Source organism: Colossoma macropomum, unplaced genomic scaffold (genome assembly GCF_904425465.1).
Source record: "Colossoma macropomum unplaced genomic scaffold, Colossoma_macropomum, whole genome shotgun sequence".
Taxonomy (NCBI): domain Eukaryota; kingdom Metazoa; phylum Chordata; class Actinopteri; order Characiformes; family Serrasalmidae; genus Colossoma; species Colossoma macropomum.
In genome coordinates, this window is record NW_023494793.1 from 8191318 (window position 1) to 8212985 (window position 21668).

The following is a 21668-nucleotide window of genomic DNA, read 5'->3' on the forward strand; positions in this document are numbered from 1 at the left end:
GACCTGCACATCTATGAAGGCACCATTAATACTGAATGATATACAGAGGTTTTGGAACCACGTATGCTGCCATCCAGATGATGCCCTTTTCTTGGAAGGCCTTGCTTATTTGCATGGCTCTGTAGTGAGAGTCCAGGTGCTACACTGGTCTGCCTGCAGTCCATACCTGTCACCAATTGAAAACATTTGGTGCATTTTAAAAATGAAAAATATGACAATGGAGATCCGAACTGTTGAGCATCTGAAATCCTACATCAAACAAGATTGGGAAAACATTTCACTCTTCATGCTTGGGAAATGGTCTTCTCAGTTCCCAAATGCTTACAGAGTTTTGTAAAAAGAGGAGGTGGTGCAACACAGTGGTAAACATGCTCTTTTTCCAACACTTGAAATGTGTTGCTGGCATCAAACTCAAAATGGGCATATTTAAAAAATAATAAATAAATAAATACAATTTTTCAGTTTTAACATTTTATCTGTTGTCTTTGTTGTTGTAGTTGAGTTTGAACACAACGATTCAAGTTTCAAAACGTTCCATTCACTCCTCAGCCCATACAGGCCATGTATAGAAACTAAGCCTCAAAAACAGCCTGTTTTAAATTAATTGTTTTTGTGATGTCACGAAAAGCAAATCTACATATTTTGATGACATTAGCTCATTTGCACCGAAGTTATAAGGAGTTTTCCAGCCTGGATTGAGGAACACAACAGAATTAATTTACATATGTCAGTCTTAAAGGCACAGTAACAAAAACAGCCAGTTTAAGGGATCATAAAATACATTATTGTGACAGTTTTTGGTACATATAGCCACACCACAATTGGACCTTATAGGAATAAATACATGAAAAATATTTACCCCTTTAAGAAACTATAGATGAATTTTAGAAGTGAAGTGATAGGAGATTAGTGAAGTGACTTATTTACCTTTTTAAGAGTCTCTGAATAATACTGTTGAGGTATAGAGCCAGACTGCTTTTCCAGGGCATGCACCACACTGCCCTCTTCCTCCGATGTTAGGTGGCACAGCAGATTCTGACAGACATTTAACAGAAAATAATCAATTTTTGTCCTAGACTCTTAGCTTTTCCTGTGAATATGAGCTTTACTAATGCTTTAGTCCCCAAGTGCATAACGCAAGCATGTTGATATGTCAATTACATAATCAGATATGAGCAGCTGTAGGTTTAAAAAGAATAAAAATTGTACCAAATCACATTGAACAATGAGATGATGATAATTAAGAATCAAAATATTCCACTAGCACTTTCATTTAAGCAGAAGTACTGAGAATCATTCTCAGCAACACAACATGCAAAAGCCTAAGCCTCTGTCTGTAAAGCCCAAGGGCTCGGAGTGAAAACATGGCTGCCTGTGGTGGGGCTGTGCGGTTTCTTTAGGTTTATAGTATGCTAAGATGTCTTCCACAGACCCAACTGGCTCAATTACAACCATGTGAAGTGCAAAAACACTGCAGCTCACACTTAGCTCCAAGCTAGGCTGCGGGTGGAGCGCACAGGAATGGAATGGTGGCTTTTTTTGAAAAATGTGAGGTGGAGAGAGGGAAGGTTCCAATCTGCCATAGCAATTCTTTTACAACATGGTAATTTAGTCATTTAGACTGGTCTAAGATATATGAAGGCTAAATCTGAGTCAAAACAGGATTTAAACTTTAAATAACAATAATAATAGTACATTTATGAGAGGAGGAATTCGTTGAGGGAGGAAGAGGAAGAGAGAGAGAGAGAAAGAGAGAGAGAGAGAGAGACAGCGAGAGACAGAGAGAGAGAAAGAGAGAGAGAGAGAGAGAGAGACAGCGAGAGACAGAGAGAGAGAAAGAGAGACAGGGAGAGAAAGAGAGAGAGAGAGAGGGAGAGAAAGAGTATGACCAGGAGCAAAAAGTGAGAAAAAGTAAGACAGAGAGAGAGAGAGAGAGAGAGAGAGACACACACACACACACACACACACACACACACACACACACACACACACACACACACACACACACAGAGAGAGAGAGAGAGAGAGAGAGAGAGAGAGAGAGAGAGAGAGAGAGAGAAAGAGAGAAAGAGAGAGAGAGAGAGAGAGACACACAGAGAGAGAGAGAGGTTGAGAGTAGGAGAGCAAACGAAAGACAGAGTGCCCCAGGTAAGACTCAATCTAAAATATGTTTGAATAAACAAGAATAAACATCAACTTTTTATTAAACAATATATCCATATATTTCTTTGTTGATGATTTCTAATTATGTTTCTGTTAGTTGCTTTGGCAAAAATGTAACACTCATGAATAAGGCAGTGCTGAACTGAATACAGAGTAGAAACTGATGGTGGTCATTACCGCTCAGCCCAGCAGAGCCCCCCTTTAAACTGACATACACTGCCCAGACCCTCAGGGAACTCAGTGTGTGGGAGAATGTGGAGATGCAGAGAGGGAGAGACAGAGAGAGGGAATCTCATCAAATGTGGCCTGGTCTCTGATGTGGAGGAGCGGGCGAGCCAGGCTGGCGAGGGAGACAGCGGGAGACGGCGGAGGAGCGGGCAGAGAGGTCTTTAATGACAGGACGTCAGGCTTTGGATCTGGGCAGAGCTCTGCCCCTCCCGTCTTTCTTTCAGCCTCAACCACCCACATGAAAACGAAAAATAATGCTTAACACTCCTAAACAAGACCCGACTGGTTTTCCATTTGACAAGGACATTTGTTTATTCACGTTTGTTGAGAGGGAAAAAGGGGAAAAAACATCCAGTGGAATGATAGCAGAGAAACCTCATGAATGATGCCCATCCAAATAAAGGATGATGGACACGCAAGTGCCTTTAGATGTGTGAGCTTTGATAGGCTTCTTAAAGATACAACAGAATGGAAAAATAGGAGGAGACACTTTTCCCCTTTAGAGCTCACTCTCAAAAAAAGTGGAGTCTTCAAGGAATCCTTAGTGAGGGCAACGGCTTCATACAGAACAATGACAACTCAAAGAACCAGTAATACTTAAAGTTCTTTACAGTTCTGGAAACTGTTCTTTGTATGTGTGCTGCTCTAATTATTCTAGAGTTGCTGCTGCAAGGTTATGATGGTCACTTATTATTAAGGGTCCAAGGACACACTGCTCATGAATAACAATCTAAAAAAATTTTTTGGTAGGGACGCACTGATCATGAACATTTATAAATGGATTATAATTCTTTAATTAACCTGGAGATCATACAGTATAGGTTAAATAAACACACACTAGTACATTTACAGTGGTTTCTATTTCTCAAGGAAACATAAATGGAGTGAATGGAGTGATGTACCACGATATACTTAGGGAAAATTTTATCTGACTGGCCAAAAAAAAAAAAAGAATCTGGAGAGAAGATGGACAACCCCAAATATACAGCCAAAATAACTCAAAGACTAGTTTGTAAAAAAAAAAGGAAGGTGAAGATGTTTGCATAGCCTAGACCAGAGGTCGGCAACCTAAATGTTGGGTTGGGGCAGTCATGGCTGGAGGGTAGGGAACCAGCCTTGTGACCGGAAGGTTGCCAGTTCGATCCCCAGAGCCGACAGTATGTGACTGAAGTCTAACCCCCAACTGCTCCCCAGGCGCCGTGGATAGGGCTGCCCACCGCTTCGGGCAAGTGTGCTCACTGCCCTCTAGTGTGTGTGCATTGACTAGTGTATATGTGGGAGTTTCACTGCACGCATAGGTTAAAATGTGAGGTGAAATTTCCCTGTTTGTGGGACTAATAAGAGTCATTTTGTCCTTTCAGCTTTAGCTCAGCTATTTTTGCTTTTTTTTGCATCTCTGGCAGGAAACCTTTCCAAAAGTAGAATAGTTTCTTGTGAAATGTCTCTCAAAATTCGACTTTTCATGAGGCTGAAGTCAGCTTCTCATTCACAGCTTCTTGTTTGAATTTTTCAGTTCCACCTTAAATGGTGCAGCAGGCAACGTTCTCAAAATGTTCTCCAACGTTTAAGACCATTCATTGACTGTTTAGAACGATCAGCAAAGTTTTATTTTACTGCAAAGGAGAATTATTTTATTTTTGCCTAATTCTGCTGTGGAGCTGCAACAGGGCAGTAAAAGAGCTGCATGCAGCTCCAAAGCCGCATGCTGCCAACCCCTGGCCTAGCCAATCTCCTGACTTAGGTCCACTGAAAATTTATGGAGGATTTTGAAATTAAGAGTCGATCTGAGGAACTCTCATAACTTTAGAGAACCAAAAACAGTTTCCGTCCATCCGAGGGACCCTCATGACTTTAGGGAAAATGGTCTGCCAAGAAGAATGGGTCAAAACTGTACCACAACGCTGTAAAAAATCTAATTGCCTCAAAGATGTAACTGCCAATGACAGCTTTGCAGCAAAGTACTAATATTATTCATTCGTGGTCTCTGAAAACCTGTCTCCCTCTCTATATAGTTTTTGCAAAAATATCTTTGTTCACTTCTGTTGCTCCTATTGATAATTACAGTCAAAAGACATTTTGTGTGTAAATTTGAAGTTTATATATGCACTGGAGGTATGTTATATAACAAAAACAAAAGTGCCTGAATACTTGTTTTCCTTCACAGTATGTCATAAATTTGCAACATAGATTGAACAAAAAAATATTAAATTGGTTGACTGTTGATCACAGTTTGAGGAAAAATTTGCAGAATCTGACCATGCATACCTACTGCTTTGTCCACCATTGACTCCACTTTTAATCAATAATTGAAGTCTTGGCCCACAATGAAGTCCACTATTAATCAGTCATTGTAGTCTTGATGTTTCAGCTTAAATACAACTGAAAAGAATTACTCCTAATTTAATATATAACGTAAGATGTAAAATATAAACAAATTTTCAGATAAGGCATGTAAAATTTGGGGGAGCTACACTGCAGAAAGAGATATAATATAAAATTATTTTCCATTATTTAACTAACCCTACATAGATTGTTCCATGAAGCACCAAAAAGTGTTCTGTTACTTTAACAAATCACCATTCGTCTGGACTTTTTGGAAACACACAAAGGACATAAAGATAGAAAACTGAACTATTTTGCTCTAATCTTGGAGAGCCATGAGGTTTAGGGACATGTGGTGAAGAATTTCAGCCACAAAATTTGCCATACATCTTAAATGGAATGCTTGGGCTTTGTGTTCTCCACCGTGCCTTGTAACTGTCTGCCTAATCATAAAAACAATTGTAAAAATTAAACATGACCAGTTACCACAAAGGCACCAAACATCACCCAGATCAGCAGAACTGTGTCTGTTTAGTCCTCTCTCACTCGAATACATGAACTCCCAAGTCTAATTACCAAAACAACTCTCTGCATGTACGATCCTACCAAGACAGACATCATTTAGAATTTCCAGACATACAGCTAATCCCGTGTCTTTACCCATTCGCTCCTTTACGCCGCAGGCCTTTTTCCCCACATGCTGCATTCTACCTACTGTGGCACAAGAGCCAGTTAGCTAAGCAAATAAATACTGTAAAACAAAACACCATAGCACAGCCCCTCACAGAGCATCCACACATCCCTCCATCTCCACTTCCTTTCGTATAGGTCAAAAAACATCTGGCAAATTAGGAGTTTACTTTAAAAGGCCTGCTTTAATTAGCCCAATGTTTTATTAGATGAAAAAAAACAATCAATCTGGCATAGGTGAAAGGTTCCATATTGCTTATGGTAAACCATCTGTGTGAACTTTAAAAAGCCTGTTGTTTTTGTCTTCACTCCTTTTGCCCCCTAATCTTATTTGTCTAAATGGTGTGTGGAAATTTGGTTTGGAGACAGTAATGGACATTTGGTATTTTTTTTCCTCTAAAAAACTCCAAAAAGTGAATTAATGTACTGAAAACCACTGGAAAGTTGTTGGACTAAACTCAACCACTTTACGGGAGATATCAGTGTGCACTGCTAATAACACATGGACAACAGGAATCCCCTTACGATATCATCCACTATTTACTGCATAGCATCCACTGCCCTGTGCTCAATAGTTGTATGGCTTGTATATTATGTGCTATAGTTTGCTGTATAGTGTTTTGTATAGTTTATTGCCTGTATTTATTGTATTAATTACCTTGCTTGTCAGCTGCTGTCTAAAGTTATCAGTAGCATCGTGTCCTAGAGGAGCTATCTTTCGTTTGGTACTTAATATGTCAGCAGCGAGGAGGAATGACAATAAAACTGGATTTGACTAAATAGTGCTTTACTGGCTGAGCAGATGATGCTTGACACTTCAGCAGTTTCTAAAAAGACAGATGAGTGAGAAACTGTCAGATGCTCAAAACTTTTCTTCACATTAATGGTTACAATATAAGACACTAATTACCGGTGCTTCGTTAGCTGGAATTCACCAGTAATGAGAGATTCACAGCATCTCAATGTTGGTCGATGTTATATGTTATACCTAATGAGATTATAGTTACTTAAGACTAGAGAACTGTACCCGTATCCAGTCGTTGGCCCGGCGCTCCACTGCATTTTTTGGCTCTGCGCTATACAAACACCACACACACTGCAGCAGAAGCCTCCGGCTTTCTCCTGAATGACACAAAGGATTCAACAGAAAGAGGTGTTAAAAAGCTGCAAATGTGTCTTGCTCTTCACACAAACGTTAGATAGTTTAAATACACAGTTCATGTGTTCAGAGTGATAATGTACATAAGTGGAGGGAAAAATATATGGATCTTGGATGAAAGAGAAATGGAGGCAGAGTAAAGGGCAACAGACAAAAAAAGGCAGTGAGAGAGAGAGAAACAGACAGAGAGAGAGAGACATAAAGAGAGAGAGAGAGCAAGAGAGAGACTGAAAGAGAGAGAGTAAAAATGGGAACAAATGCCCAGCAGGCTGCTACAGGGCTCATTGGAAAATGAGTGTAAATACCCAACCCCTGCAGACCCATTTCTTCGTCCCAAATGGGAAACACACCCCTAGCAAGTAGGAGAGTCGTAAATTTACCATCCGCAGTAACATATGGGTTCCAGCAAAGTCTTCCCAGGAACTGGCCCACAAAGGGAAGGCTCTTCATGGCCTCAGTGGTAGAGCGCTGAAACACAGCACACACAGACACATCTTATGAACCCATGCAACAATAACAACAACAGCATGGTGATAATGGCAAGACTAATCCGCTCAAACTTCTATGCAGACATCCATTCGCACATTTATATCACTGTGACTAAGCTTTCTGATGCTGATTTATTGTATTTTTTCCTGCAAATCAGACTGAAAGTAACAAAGCCATATAATGAATAAGACACATACCAACAACTAATATGAACAATTAATCCTAATTTCCCGTCAGGATTGCTAGAGCCAACAAAAGGCTTTTGATAGGCTTTATAAAACTATTCCCACGCAGCCAGACGGATAAAGTCACTGATCACTTCTTTAAAGACAGTTACGTAATTAATGAAAACCAGCTCACTAACACCGAGGAATCTCGAGGATCGCAGCTCTCTGCATGAGTTCAAGATGTGCGCTGCTAATTTACTGTATATTGGAACCCATTCAAAGGAAGGGGCCTCTTTTTTAATCACGCCTTATGCATATACACACACACCGCGTGATGCTGACTGATGTATGTGTGAACTGAATGATAAAACCTCAAAAGAATGTTTAGCTATATTAACATTGACTTATAAAAATGGTCATGGGTAGAACAGCACTGAATGCCTAGCATCAAAAGATAAAATGAATGTCAGAAATAAACAAACTAATAAATAAATAAATAAACAAACAAACAAACAAATAAATAAATAAGCAAGCTTTCCATGTCTGAAATGCATTTATTCTGATTGGCTATGTTATGCCATTATAAAGGGATGGCATTACACTAATTTTTTGTTTCCAATACCAATGCTGATACTTTGTCTTTAAAAACTACTAAGCTTTAAAATGATCTACTTTCTAACTGAATCAGTTCACTTAAGATGGGCATCTACAAGTACACAGGTAACTACATGACGTACACAAAATTGAGGTCAATTTTTACTGCTGATTCCAACTTCATTACAGCCAAAATGTTTTCTGGCCAATTTTTATTAGCCTTTGTTTTTAACCTGAAGCATCACACTGTGTGAGATAAATGAACACATAAAAACACCAGCACATTTTCACAACTTCCTACTAACAAAGTCACAATATAAATAACATTATTTGCTCTTTAATTGGCTAAACTAGCATTTGAATCATTTAATGAAAAATCTGTTGCCAATTTAAATAACATGAATCAAATAAAGTGCCACATCGAAATAAAGAGGCAACGGGGCTCTTACTTAGAACCATGAGTCTTATATGCAAACTTTTACGACATTTTGGTATAGGTGTACAGTGTGAATGCATGTACCTGTTACATTATTTACTTCACAAAATTGATCGGCCAAATTATTATTTACTTCATAAAACACAGACAGGCCAAAATCAAACAATACATTGGCCAGTTGCTGACTGTGTGGAGCAACAAACTGTCGATCCTGATACTACCCAATTCCAATTCTATACTCCTCCACAAAACCACTGACTTTATTATTCATATGAAAATGCTAGATCAGTTACAGGATCACACTCCTTTTTCCTTCTACTATCCCACCCAACACTTTTGACCACATAGCAATACCAGGTATCAGTGACATTTTAGTTACTTCACAATGTTTGTCATTTGTTACAGACAAAAATCCACCAATTGTGCCACACTTTAGGTCTGCGCTGATACTGAAATTGGGGCTGATGCTGATATCCAATATCTTTCAAGTACATATCTACACACTGATACACACAAATATGAGATGTAAAAACTGGGACTAAATTTACCTGGATCAGCATTATAGACAAATATAACATATTTCTGTAGAGTTCCAAATGCAGTAAAATGAAAAGGATGCTCACATTTTAGCACAGTAACTCAGCATCACCTATAAATAAATACATCATCAAAAATTGGTTTGAAATATCAGTCAAATCTAAACATCTTTCTGATGCAAACATTTTTCATTATAAGCTGTGGATACCAGTGTGATTCCAATATCACTGCGCATCCCTACCACATATCACTGCTGTTGGAATAAAACTCTCCAAAATGACAACTTTACAGGAAAAGGAAAAAACATACTGTACTTTTAATGTAAATCAAATCAAAGGACTTCTTTCCAAGTAATTCTGAGCCATTTGTTTTGGTCCATTTTTCATGAAATAAACACAGTGTAAAGAGCAACAGGCATTTTCAAATTATGTCAAAAACTGAAATACAACAATGGAGATATAACGGAGTTTTATTCCGACAGAAGCGATATAAAGAAATTCTATCAGAAATTATGAATCAAATGATTTTTATTCAATGATCAACACACTACACTGCACTAAATCTAATTAAACAGGACCAATTATGCTCTTCTTATAATGAAACATGCAATTGGTCTATGTTCTATAAGTACTAACAATGTTAGTGATACGCTCAGAGAAGTATATTGTGATTGTAATTTATCACAACAATGATAAACACTGTCACACTTTCCAGCCCTACCATACAGCCCACTAAACATTAGGTGATGGAAAGGTTATGATGCCAGAAACATCTATCAAAACTCAGGTAAACAAAGGTTAGTCAGATAATTATTATGGTTACAATTAATTTACAGAATATATAGCACACAACAGCAATATAACTTCATTTACTGGACGAATAATAAATAAATGAGTATCCATGCCATACTGTTGACATAATCCCTACAGTACATGTAGCCCACACAAGTCCTATTACATGGAGGGAAAAAAGTCATGTAAGCACATTAGCAAATCGGTAAACATGAAATATACACATACAGTACACACGATTCTCTCTGATATGACTCTCATGGCCCACTCCAAGATCACTGATGCGGGCCCTCGGCCAACAAGCACCCACTGAGCTGAAGCTTGGGGGGGCGAGCAGTGGAGAGCTGGGGAGAAAAAAAATGCTTGCGGACCTTCCTTCTCCGCAGCAGGGAAAAACTCAACTGCCACAGTTCCCCGGCCCTAATGGAATGCAAATGAGGAAATTGATAGAAATTGGAATATATATGTTTTCTCTTCCTCAGGCAAGAGCCACGAGAAAGTCTTTAAGTCATCAACAGCGGCGCAGCTGAGGAGCAGTTGATTCGACCTCCGTCTTTACAAGCCTGTGCCGGGAAAAGGCTCTCTGCCCAATTAAGAGATCCCGAACCCGGTCACGTTGGGCTGACCCATGCTGAGAGTGATGAAAACGGAGGGGTGGGGGGTTATAACTGTATAACTGCATCTTGGCAGGGCTGTCATTGTAACGGGTGAAATTAGAAAGCCTGACAACGGCAAACTTGTTTTCCTTTCCAAGGCGGCAGGCGCTGAGGCAACACGGACATATACAGCAGAGAGAGCTCCTGGGGTGCTAAGCTGTTCCACGCTAAAGAAAGGGCTCCTTTCAAGGTGAACATGGACGGTGTGAGGCAGGACTTTTTCTGAACACTGGACCTTCAGAGAGACCTACGACCCACCCCCCTTCTTTTGCTTTCTCGTCCAAATTTTGATCCAAACACTTCATGCAGGGATACATTAGGTTAACGCTGCCAGTCCCTCGGTGGCTATTAGCCCACTAACTCAACACTGTGGCCGTGCCAATGGCCTGCTTGGGCCAGCACAGAGAGGCTTCTGTTAGGGCCATGGTCTCCAGAGTACAGTCACAGTCCACTTGAGCCTCTAAGCTGAAGGACCCTATCGTAGGCTTAATGCTGAAGACTGATGGGAGAATTCTATTACACCGCACCACACAGTCAGTCTTTGTTTACTCAACAACACAAAAATTCTCTAGTTGTTCATTTCACCTTAGCACTTGTGCAAGTTCAGATAAATCTAAGAAACCAACATGAACGATATCTGATTTCCATCAATATGCAGTCATATTTAATAAATAAATAAATTAATTAATTAATGTACAATGTTTCCAGGTCCAATCAAATTTCATTACCATTGTAGCTGTTTGTGTATCTGTTGGTCTTCTTGAGCATCTTACAAAACAGTCTTAGTTTCAGGTCATTTAATATTAAATCACTGAGGGTTGAAATTAGGAGTGTATCGATATGAGAATTGTGCACTGATGCTTTTATCTGATGATTCTTTTTTAGCACGCACATATCTACCAAACGCAGATTCTAAATTACTGGATATATTACTATATCCAACTAGATTAACAATACAAAGAAATGTTAGCTATAACATAGCTAGCTAACTAATATAGAAATATTAGTTATTTGCAGAGAGATTTAAGTGCAGTAAAATAAACAAAATGCTGCAAAAGCCCAGCGACCCAGAGATTAAACTTTCATAGAGTAAAATAAATACAACAAAATAAATTAAAAATATAATAAAAAAAGCAAATATTGTTAGAAAAGAGTCAAATCTAAAGATTTAATAAAATATCTGCTGATACAACATGATTTTGATATCAACATACCTCCCTTCTTGAAATCGCTGTAGCTGTTCAAACAATATAAGCATTCAAAATACTCCTAATAAGAATAAATCACTAATTTATTATTAATTTATTACTAAATTATTATTTACTGCCCCAAGAGGCTTGGTAGTGAGCAAACATTCACTTCTCAGAAGTTCTGGCACAAAATTACCCACACCAATTTTGCTCAGCATCTTAAAAAAAAGATTCCTAAATGTATCTTGGCTTGGATGTACAGTTCTAGGAAGAATCTGTAAATAGGACTTCCAGCAATTTTATTCATAAAAGTCCGGTTTAATTACATTGCTGTAAACAAAAATGTGAAAAAAGTAATTTGTTCTGGAGAAAATTGCAGAGTGGTGATAGGAACCAGATGCCCAAAGTGTTTAATACCTCTCAAAGCAACATCTGCTCAACCGCACGCACCATTTAGCATCAGCCGACTCTGAATGATTCTGTACACCTCGACAACTGGATTATGTGTCAATTTTGAAAACATGGTGGAATTTCCCTATAACAGGTACAGAACCATAACATGGAGGTGGAGTTTCAGATCCCACTTACTAAAATGGTTCTTTAAAGTACCATTCATTGAAAACTTCTTTCTTTCATTCTTTGGCATCACCCCACATAACCTTTCTTGGCACCTTTATTGTTAATCGTGTATGTAATGTAGTAAGGCATTATGGCACTACCATTAGCTGCAGTGTCTGTAGGAGCTGCTGAAGGAAGCTCCTCAGACAGTCCAGGTGCCTGGTTGTGTCCAGCTGAGCAGAGGGCGATGTAGCCTGGCCCCACTTCACTGCTTTGTCCATCCAGAACGATACTTGATGGTCGGGGAGTGCAGCCATGGCTTAATGTCTGCAGGAGCACAAATAAACTCAGATTAGTATTCAAATTCACAATCTGAACTCACACCTAAACCAAATGATAAGTTTAAAAATCATTGCTCCGTTTCTCTAGTGGAGCACCCGCACAGTGTGGTCTGACCTTACTTTCAGATGTGCGAGCATGATTGGTGGGGGTTATGGATTCTCAAAAAGGTCATTCAGTGACAGCACAGCTAGCTTCAACAGGTCATTACCCACCATGAGAGAGGAGCTGGGGGAGCAGGACTATAAGAATGATGTCTTTATGTAGGTTCTAAAGTGACAGGGGCCATAATCAGAAAATTAAAAGAGTTGAAAATGTGTGGCCCAGCTGGGCTGTCTGAATTTGTCATCACCTTGTATTTCATTAGCAGGGCAGTAAAAAAGGGACTCTTTAATACCCCGGCACTGGGCAGCGCAATAAAGTCTGCTGGACTCTACGCTAAACTTCCAGTAGCCTCCGAACTCAGTGCACAAGCATTTCTGACAAATTAACAAAGCCCAACGAGGATGACAGTGACATTGCAGAGACCCGCTGTGACGCAAGACGCCCGGATCCGGTCCGTCCTTCTGAAGCTAACGAGAAGAAAATGGCTGTGAAGAAAGAGGCCTTGAACTTGTGAGTGCAGGAGCTGGTGATCGTGGGTAATTTTGTTTTAGGCTTAATGACAGGTCTGCCAAGGACACAACAAAAGACTGTTTTTATGATCGCCTCGTAACGTCGAGTTGTTTAATGTCTTGCCATCACCCCTGCTGGAAAGCCCCCATGGGTCAGGCGACATGTAATTACATGCAGTTTTTTTTTTTATCATTAAACCAAAATAACGAACAAACATGTCGAGATGATAAGTCAAAAAGAAGTAGCTTTGGCAGACGAAGCAATACAGCCAACTTTGATGCATGGTCTAAAATAGCGCCTCGGGTTTATGTATTCAAATACAATTAGTTGGGACTTTTTTTGCTCTGAAGACAGGATCTGTTTAACAGATTCCATGATAAAAAAAGATTCTGGATAGGTCAGTCCTGATCCCAGATAAACTGAGAAACTTAAAAATGTAACACTGTTGGTTCTGTAAGCAATCCCACTGCTCTCATGTCATCTACTTTGGTTTGAATGTGTTTGTTCAATTATAATGTGAAATATATTTATACTGTGAAGCACACTGGGGAACAAAGATTTCCTTCAACCGATGTCATCTGAAATCCTAATACCTTATATCCAATTTGAAAACCAAGTACATTTAAATCTGTCTATTGTTAACAGAAAATTAGCTGAAACTCTACTAATTAAGATAAAATGATCAGCATTGGGCAGAAGTTTAGAATTAATCAACATTTCAAACTGATATTTGATGACATATTTATTGTTTTCTGGAAGACCAGAACATTCAGGTGACCCTGGGCTACTGAGCTAAAACACCTGTACTTTATTTACTGCATTTTGTAATTGTATAGAAAAACAATGTGACATTTCTCTGTAATACTAATCAAAGTGAATCTAGTCCCAGTTTCTACATTTTAGAAATGCTTATGTACCGGCCTCGGTGGATGTGTACATAAATATAGTTTGAATATAATATTGGTACAGATCTTGAAGCAAAATATTGTTCTCAGCCCACAACTCCCATGACAGTGCATCCCTCGCCTCAGCCCCTTAATTTTGAGTCTTCTTTAGCTCCTCTGCCCTCCTTACCTCAGCAACAAGGACATCACACTACTTGCACTAGGACTCAAATGCTCTGATTATGGGCTCCATTCTTATTAAAAAAAAAAGTTTTTATGCTAACAATTTAATGTGTAATAACAATATGAGTGAAAAGTAGAGTATCTGAAATTGTAATGTTTCGGCATCTCTTAGTATTTAGTATGTCCCTCTTTTGCTTTAATGACAGCTTGCGCTTGAGTTGAGTACTTTGTGTAAAAGCCTCTGACTAGCAGATCAAACCATCCCAAGAGTTGTCTGAACATGAGCTTCAGTGGAAATGATAATGCGACCTTCGAGTCGGAAATATCAAATTTATGAGATGAGTGCACATTAGCGCCACCACAACGTTGTAATTACTAATGGGGAAACTCTCAATTTTTCAAAGAGACCTAACTTTCCGAGTTGAGGGCATGACAACAAAAAAAGGTAATGGTAGTTGCAGTCAGTTGTTGTGTAAATTGTATTTTAGCCGTTCAGCAGCCGCAGATGAGCACTGCAGGGTGAGTCTTACTCTTCTCCACCTGTGAAAAATGCAGTGCTTCTAACTAGATAAAAATAGCGCTTTTAATGCGCATCCTCTGCTCTTAATTTAGTTCACTTGTTTCCGACCAAAAACATATTTCACATCATACTCACAACCTCCAAAGTTGTAAGAAGGAACTTTCAAGGCGGGCTTAAAGGCAACATAAGAATAATTCCCCAAAGGCTTTAACCTGCTTAATGTTACAAATATTAATTAATAACAAATAATATAATTAATTTTAATATTTAATTGAAAAAGTGTCAAAGATTTAATACATTTTAACTTTTTTTTTTGTTTTATAACTTTCCAAAAAAAAACTTTCTGTTGCTTATTTCCAGGTTTAAGTGAAGAAAATCCCAAGTTTTCAGTGTTGTCTCAGAATATTGTACCCCACCGTATTTGAGAAAATGGACTGCACTGCTGAGTCTTTTAAACTTTTTTTTTTTTAAAACAAACTCATATAACTGTCCAAAATACCACTGGAGGGAAGACACATGACTTATCACTGGTCAGAATATTTACATCCTAGCTAGTTTAATTATTCGTATCAAAGTGTAAGAGCTGCACATACAGCAGAGTTTTCACCATTTTGCAGGAAAAAAGGGTACAACTACTACTTATACACTATTTATAAAATTTAAAAGTTTAACTGGAATAAGTTTCTACTTACTTAAAACCTTAACCATCTTTAAAACAAATAACTTACAGAACTGTTAATAAAATTAATGTTGCTGAAATTAAAGCCTTCAGTTGCCAACAAATGACTAACATCAGCATTTGTTTAATCTGTGGTAACTCCAGCTGGCCACTGGGTGCCACCATTTTGCAAAACTAGATATTAATTTCACATTTTTGGTGGCTCAGCAATACAGAGACAGCTACTTTCCCCAAGTTACTCCTGTCCCTCCACCCATAACACCCAGATGATGTTTAAGAGCACAACATAAGGTTTTTCACCCTGCAGATACGCCTATCCTATAATATGAAAGCCTAAAATTATATACTATAAAGCCAGGAAAAGAACGCAAATTTTGATAAAACGCATCAGTATGCAACAATTTTTATCATGACTATGTTAAAAATATGTTTTAAGAGGATATTTCTGTATTTTGGAAGATTTTGTAAATCCTTGTGAAATATGAGGACATTGTTTGAGCTGTATAGAAACTTGCTGAAAAACACTACAAGTTAAAAAAAAACTGAAACTAGTTATTTCATACCCAGTTATTTCATAATATGCAGATATTCAGCAGCATGTTGTGCATCTGCTGAACTATCGACTATTACGTTTTTAACGTATGTCTTAAAAAACATCTGAAGCTTTCCTCAGAGTGAATGCTACAATGCTGGCAGCGCATCTGTCCTTCTGACTGGCAGAGGTGAGTTATTAGTTATATTTGCAGTTAGATTTATTCAAGTATACGTTTAATGGATTTGTACTTTTCCAAATATTTTCAAATGCGAACATTTTTAGTTATACTCAAGCACATTTGTGAGGTAAAGTAATCTGCGTTTTACTCAGTTATATTGAGGACTCAGCCATTTACATTTAGTTACTGATGCGTTTTGGTGTTTCATTTCAAGTTTTGTTGGTGAAAACTGTAAAATGTTTCACCAATTTTTTTCAAAATTTCTGTATAATTCATTCAGAGACATCTGATGTGAAATGATTCACTGTAGACAAACTGGACAACTTTAGAGTGGGGTTGATATGAACCAGGGGTTGATATGAACCAAGGGTCACTATGTCCACAACGCAAAAAATTATTTTATTATCTGAAATGATCAGTGAACCTACACGTCTTCTGAATTTTCTACATGTAATGTTGATCATGGAATATTTTCTTTGGGGCCTATTTTACCTCACAACACTCTAACTACATATACCCCTCAACCATGAATGTTTTTTTAAAAATATATATGTTTTAGGTCAAATCCCACCTCATAACTTCAGCATATCAATGCTTCAGACATCAGGCAGCATATGTGTAACCATATAACCTAATGTAGTAACTTTCTGTGAGAAAGCTTTTAGAGGCATTAAACGATTTGGACGTCTGGTTCCTATCACCACCACTGTGAATAATTCTGGTAAATTTTTCTAGAACGAAGCATTTCAAATCAAATCACTCTGAATGACTGTATTTACAGCTTAACCATTTAGCTAGCTAGTTAAGCACAAACTTTGAAAAAGCAGTTGAATTCCCCTTTAAGTATGTGCAACCTGTTTTTGGAAAAAAAAACAAACAAAAAAACCATCTACTTTCACTTTTACCTGAGTCATTAGAAGTACTTTACTTTTACTTAAATGAGTAAGCGAGCAATCTATGGGTTTAGGCTACTCTAAGTCTGTCCAACGGTTATTTTAGACAAGCGTCCTGCACTGGCCACAACGCAGAACTAGTAACAAAAAACATACAATATAACGAGTCCTCCTTTTACAGCACAAACAGTGAACACTAACGTTATGTCCTCTAACTATATCACTGCTTTGTGAGACTCGTTGTGTAGTTTAGACTAAGTGTGGATGTCAAGCTTTGCTACAAATCCCTCACCGTCACCAGTTCACTGTCACTTCAGTAAGTTAGCCTGTGTTAATCACGTTATCCGCGGAACGACAAGCACGAAGCTGACCAGCTAACTTAACTCAGCTCTCTTACAGCCTCGGACTTCAACCCTGCTAATATATCCCACTGTGTAAATGAAGTGAACTCATTTAAGCCACCGACCTGCGACCACAGCGTTCAGAAGGTCGTCTGCCGTTCTCAATGAAATGTCGACATTTCTTCCTGAACCTCCCGCTCTCTCAGATTACCCGGATGTTGTCATCTGTCATTGGTTGCGCGCGTTGATTGGGCGGCGCTTGAAGCGCAGCGCTGATCCCGGATCAGCCGAGTAAACCCGATTAACGCCACAGTTCAGCGGCTCAAAGCGGTTAGAGAGCTGAATCGTATTTAAGACGGCCGATGTAAATCAAGATCAGCGCTCCTGCTCCTGAGGTGCCTTGCAGATTAGCAAAAAACAAACAAAAAAAACAAAAAAAAACAAACAAAAAAAAACCAGAAATGTTCGGTGTGATTTTTTGCGTCATGTTTGTGAGAATGTTTGATGTTCACAGTATCTCAAATGCGAGTGATCAAGGCTTTGGTATGGAAGCTAAGTCATAATTATGAGATAATAAGTCAAAAGTATGACACAGTACATTATTATGATATGCTAAGTCACAAATTATAGTAAGTCACAAATGATAGTAATTCGCAATAATGAGACATTAAGTCATAATAATGAGGTGCCATGTCATAATTCTGAGATACTAAGTCATAATTGCGAGATGCTATGTCTTAATTATGGAAAATATTTCTTATTATTATGACTCACTAAATGGCTATATATTTTTTCCATTGGTGGAAACAGGCTACGGTTTATACTGTGAAAGCAGGCAGCAGTTCCTAGGTTTACAAAGCGATACATACAAAATTCACTGAATTATCTGATCAATCTAAAAAGTAATGCTTTCTATTATAGCCAAAACTCCATGAGTCAGATTCCTGAGCTCAGGTTAAGACTAGTTTCAGATTAAAAGAAAGTTGTTTCAGTAACAGACAGAAGTCAGAAAAGTATTTTCAAACCATCCTTAAATAAATAGTTTTTGTAAATTTAATGAAATATTGAAAATACCAAAACCTGACAAGAGGGACTAAAAAGGTTAAGGTAAAAAAATGCTATTGTTGCAGACAAAGATGCAGCAAAACTTCTAAGAACATCCATCATCCATCACTACAGGAACTAAAGTTAAATAGGCACCATTCTTCTCTTTCTGTACTACACTTGATAATGAAGCGTTACCGTTTGGAAGAAGAGAAGTGTGATCAACAGTAAAGCACTGTCCACAGCAGAACAATGTTAAAGGGGAATTCCACCATTTTTTTTTAATTTCTCCAAAAGTCAATCATTATGGTCACAGTTTGCCACACCTGCTCCAGCTAATCTTCCCGAGTCCCTGATTGGCTGGATCAGATGTATTAGAGGCAGGGCAGCTTACTGGATACAGGTTGGAACTAAACTCTTCAGGAGGGTAGCTCTCCAGGACCACGGTTAGAGACCACTGATGTAGTGTATAACAAAGCAAAGCAGTCCCCAATAAAACTTTTTGTTTCCAGATCTACTACTATTTTACTATCATCAGCATTACATATAACACTCAGGAGACACATATAGTTTACTGGTGGTTTTGGATAGTGAATAAAATGGCTATATCTGTGTTGTAGACATTGTGACCCCTGGTTCCTGTCACCACCACTGTAAGGAAGTGGGCAAGTTTGTCTACAATGAACCATTTCACAACAAAACCACTCAGAATGAATCTGTTTACATCTCAATGATTGAATTATGCGTACATTTTGTAAGTATACATTTTATGTATACTTATATAAAACATAAATGAAACTCAGTCAGTGTCCAAAAAAAAAAAAACAGTTATCTCCAAAATGGTAACTTTACAGGAAAGGGTAAAAACATTCTGTGCTTAATGTAAAGAGATTTTATTTAAAGAAATTTTGGAGCATTTTTATTGGTTCAATCATCATGAAATTTTCAAACATTGTGAAGGACAGCTTCTGAGCTGAAATTATGCAGAAAACTAACTGTTGTCTCCATTTTATAAATGACCATTAGGTGGCACTGCTTAAAGGAGAAAGCCCTTTTCTCTTTCAGAGGGAGGCGGGTGTTGAGTCTTAGCACTGCCAACAGGCATTATCACTTCTGCAGCAGCTTCCATACACTTAACTGTGATGCTCACGATTCATCATTCAGCATTAAGAGTTAATCTGTTTGAATGATGATGCTCCAATAGTAAACCACATAAAGGTTTTTTAAAGACTGAGATCATAAGTTAAGTTGCTGATCCATTGCGTGGTAGAAGTGTACGGGGTGGGCAATATAGCAAAAAGATTATATCACAATACTCCAAGACAATTTCACAGTACTCAATATGCATCTCAATATTTAATTTTTCTGAGATTTAATAAGTTGTAACAGACAAAGTAGAACCTGTAGTGCCTACAATGGTTTTTATTCAGTGTTTTACAAACTGTGCTGCACTAAATCCAATTAAACACGCTTACTTTGCAAAGAAATGTGTGGTTAGTCAGTGTTCTTTAAGTACTGACGATATCCACAACATGCTCAGAAAAGCGTATTGTGACATAATTTATGACAATAACAATAAAACATTATCATTTTGCCCACCCCTATATAAGTGACATGCGTTAAAACAGCGGTGTCAGACTCAACCACTAAAACAGCCTTTTTTAAAAATCTCATCAAACTTGTGGGCCAGCTGTGTTTTTCTATGCTAAGCTAAGTTTTGCCATGACCTGAACTGGCCATTGTTCATTCAAAATATGCCAAAACTGCAACAGTAAAATAAGCAATGAATACCTGAACTATTCAAAAATAATTTTAAATAAAAATAAAACAATATTTTTATAAAACAATAGGCTACATTAGCTACAGATAATTGTTAAACCCACTTTAAATGTCCCCGGGAGGTAGGTTTTCTAAACTGCCGATTTGCTTGAACTGGACACCAGGTATCTTTTGTTTTTGTGTAACCGCTGGCCCATAGATTGTTGTTGGAGAAAGGAGGTTAGAACAGACATTATGTTTCAGTGCATGCTGGGGACTGTAGTGCAGCTCAGGGTGAAACTGGCTGATAATAATAGAAAATTAAAATAATTTTGCGGGTTGAAGAGGGTTGTGCCACGGGCCTGACTTGCCCCACGGGCCTTGAGTTTGACACATGGGCATTAGAATGCCTATTTTAAATAAGTCAGTGCTGACTCATACATTCAACACACATGGTTCATTATTTGGATCTTCTGTTCTTTTTCTTTGAACATGCAAAATCCTTTCTGCAAGTTCAACTAGATTATCTGAAGTTATCTGAGCACAGTCACACAGAGAGAGCACAAGTAACTGTTCTGAAACCCTTACACAAACTAGTTTTTAGTCTGTTTTGCTGATGTGTAGGCCTGAGTATGTTTGTCTGACTAAAAGGAGAAGTGATGTAGTTGTAAAACTGTGCAATAAAATTATACCAGACTTACAAAAACCTGCATTTTGCCCCGAAAAGAGAAGGTGGTTCAATTTTCTGCTTCTTATGATCCAAGTAAACTAAAACACATGCAATGATGGTGAGGTGTGGACTCGGGGTGGTTGATCAATTGTTCTGAGAACACCAAGATCTTTCTGTTTTGTCTAGTCTAGTGTTGAGTTGTCTTCTCACAGTGGAAGGATGGACAGAAACACCTGTGGATTTTTTTCAGATCTGAAACAACAGTGGAGCTGGGTTTCTACCAAAAGTACTCTTTATCTGATGGTCTATCAAGTCTCACATGGTTGTTAGAAATCACTTTTTTTCCATATAGTTAAACAGTTTATTTAACAGCTCTTGTTAATTTCACTTATTTTCTTTTGACTTTCCTGTTCCTTAAACATCTTACATCTAATCTCCTCAAAAATATGTATAGGAATGACATGTACTTAAAGGCCAGCTCAGAGAAATTTATGATAATTACACTCTTGATTTTAAAGCTTTTATTTTGACATACGCAGTGGTGTACCTCTGTGACCTGGGCTGTGTTCAGCCCCCAAATTGTAGCAAAAAGTTTATTTTCAGTTCAGTTACATAAGCGTTGCAATATGGCAACTGAGGAGGCCATTCTTGGCAATCTTTTCAAAGAAGTTTCAGATGACATGTGTTTAAATATGTATTTAATGCTTCAAAATACATCTTCTAACATCTTTAGTGGTTGGGTACACCTAGCCGCAGCAACAGCATTTGTAGAGGCCTTTATTAGAATCCATTGTGTGCACTGCTTTTTGATATGGTGGAGTATATAAATACATGGCTGCTGATTGGAAAACACCATTGACATGCCCATCAAAGAAGAGAATACGTACCTGAAATACTGTTGCACACCATTTGACACCTTTTCCACAAAATATGTTGTTCAATTCGGAAACTGTAGCAAACTGTTGCGCAACATTTTGAGATTGAATGTGCCCCAGGTGAAGCCTTATACTTCTTTTCGCTCTTTACGCTCTGTAAGAGCTCTTATAGAG

The 21668-nt window shown here is 38.1% G+C and overlaps 1 protein-coding gene across 1 annotated transcript in view; it reads right to left on the minus strand.

The window, feature by feature from the left end:
* The window catches only part of fancc (FA complementation group C), a 32825-nt gene extending 15472 nt beyond the window's left edge, over positions 1–17353 (minus strand). Inside the window, exons 1-5 of the mRNA XM_036578363.1 lie at positions 17273–17353; positions 12142–12307; positions 6943–7030; positions 6431–6525; positions 928–1035 (exon numbers count right to left, since the gene is read on the minus strand). Of these exons, the coding sequence (XP_036434256.1) occupies positions 928–1035; positions 6431–6525; positions 6943–7030; positions 12142–12297 (447 nt within the window). The 5' untranslated portion in view covers positions 12298–12307; positions 17273–17353. The remainder of the gene's footprint in view (positions 1–927; positions 1036–6430; positions 6526–6942; positions 7031–12141; positions 12308–17272) is intronic.
* Between the last annotated feature and the right edge of the window lie 4315 nt (positions 17354–21668).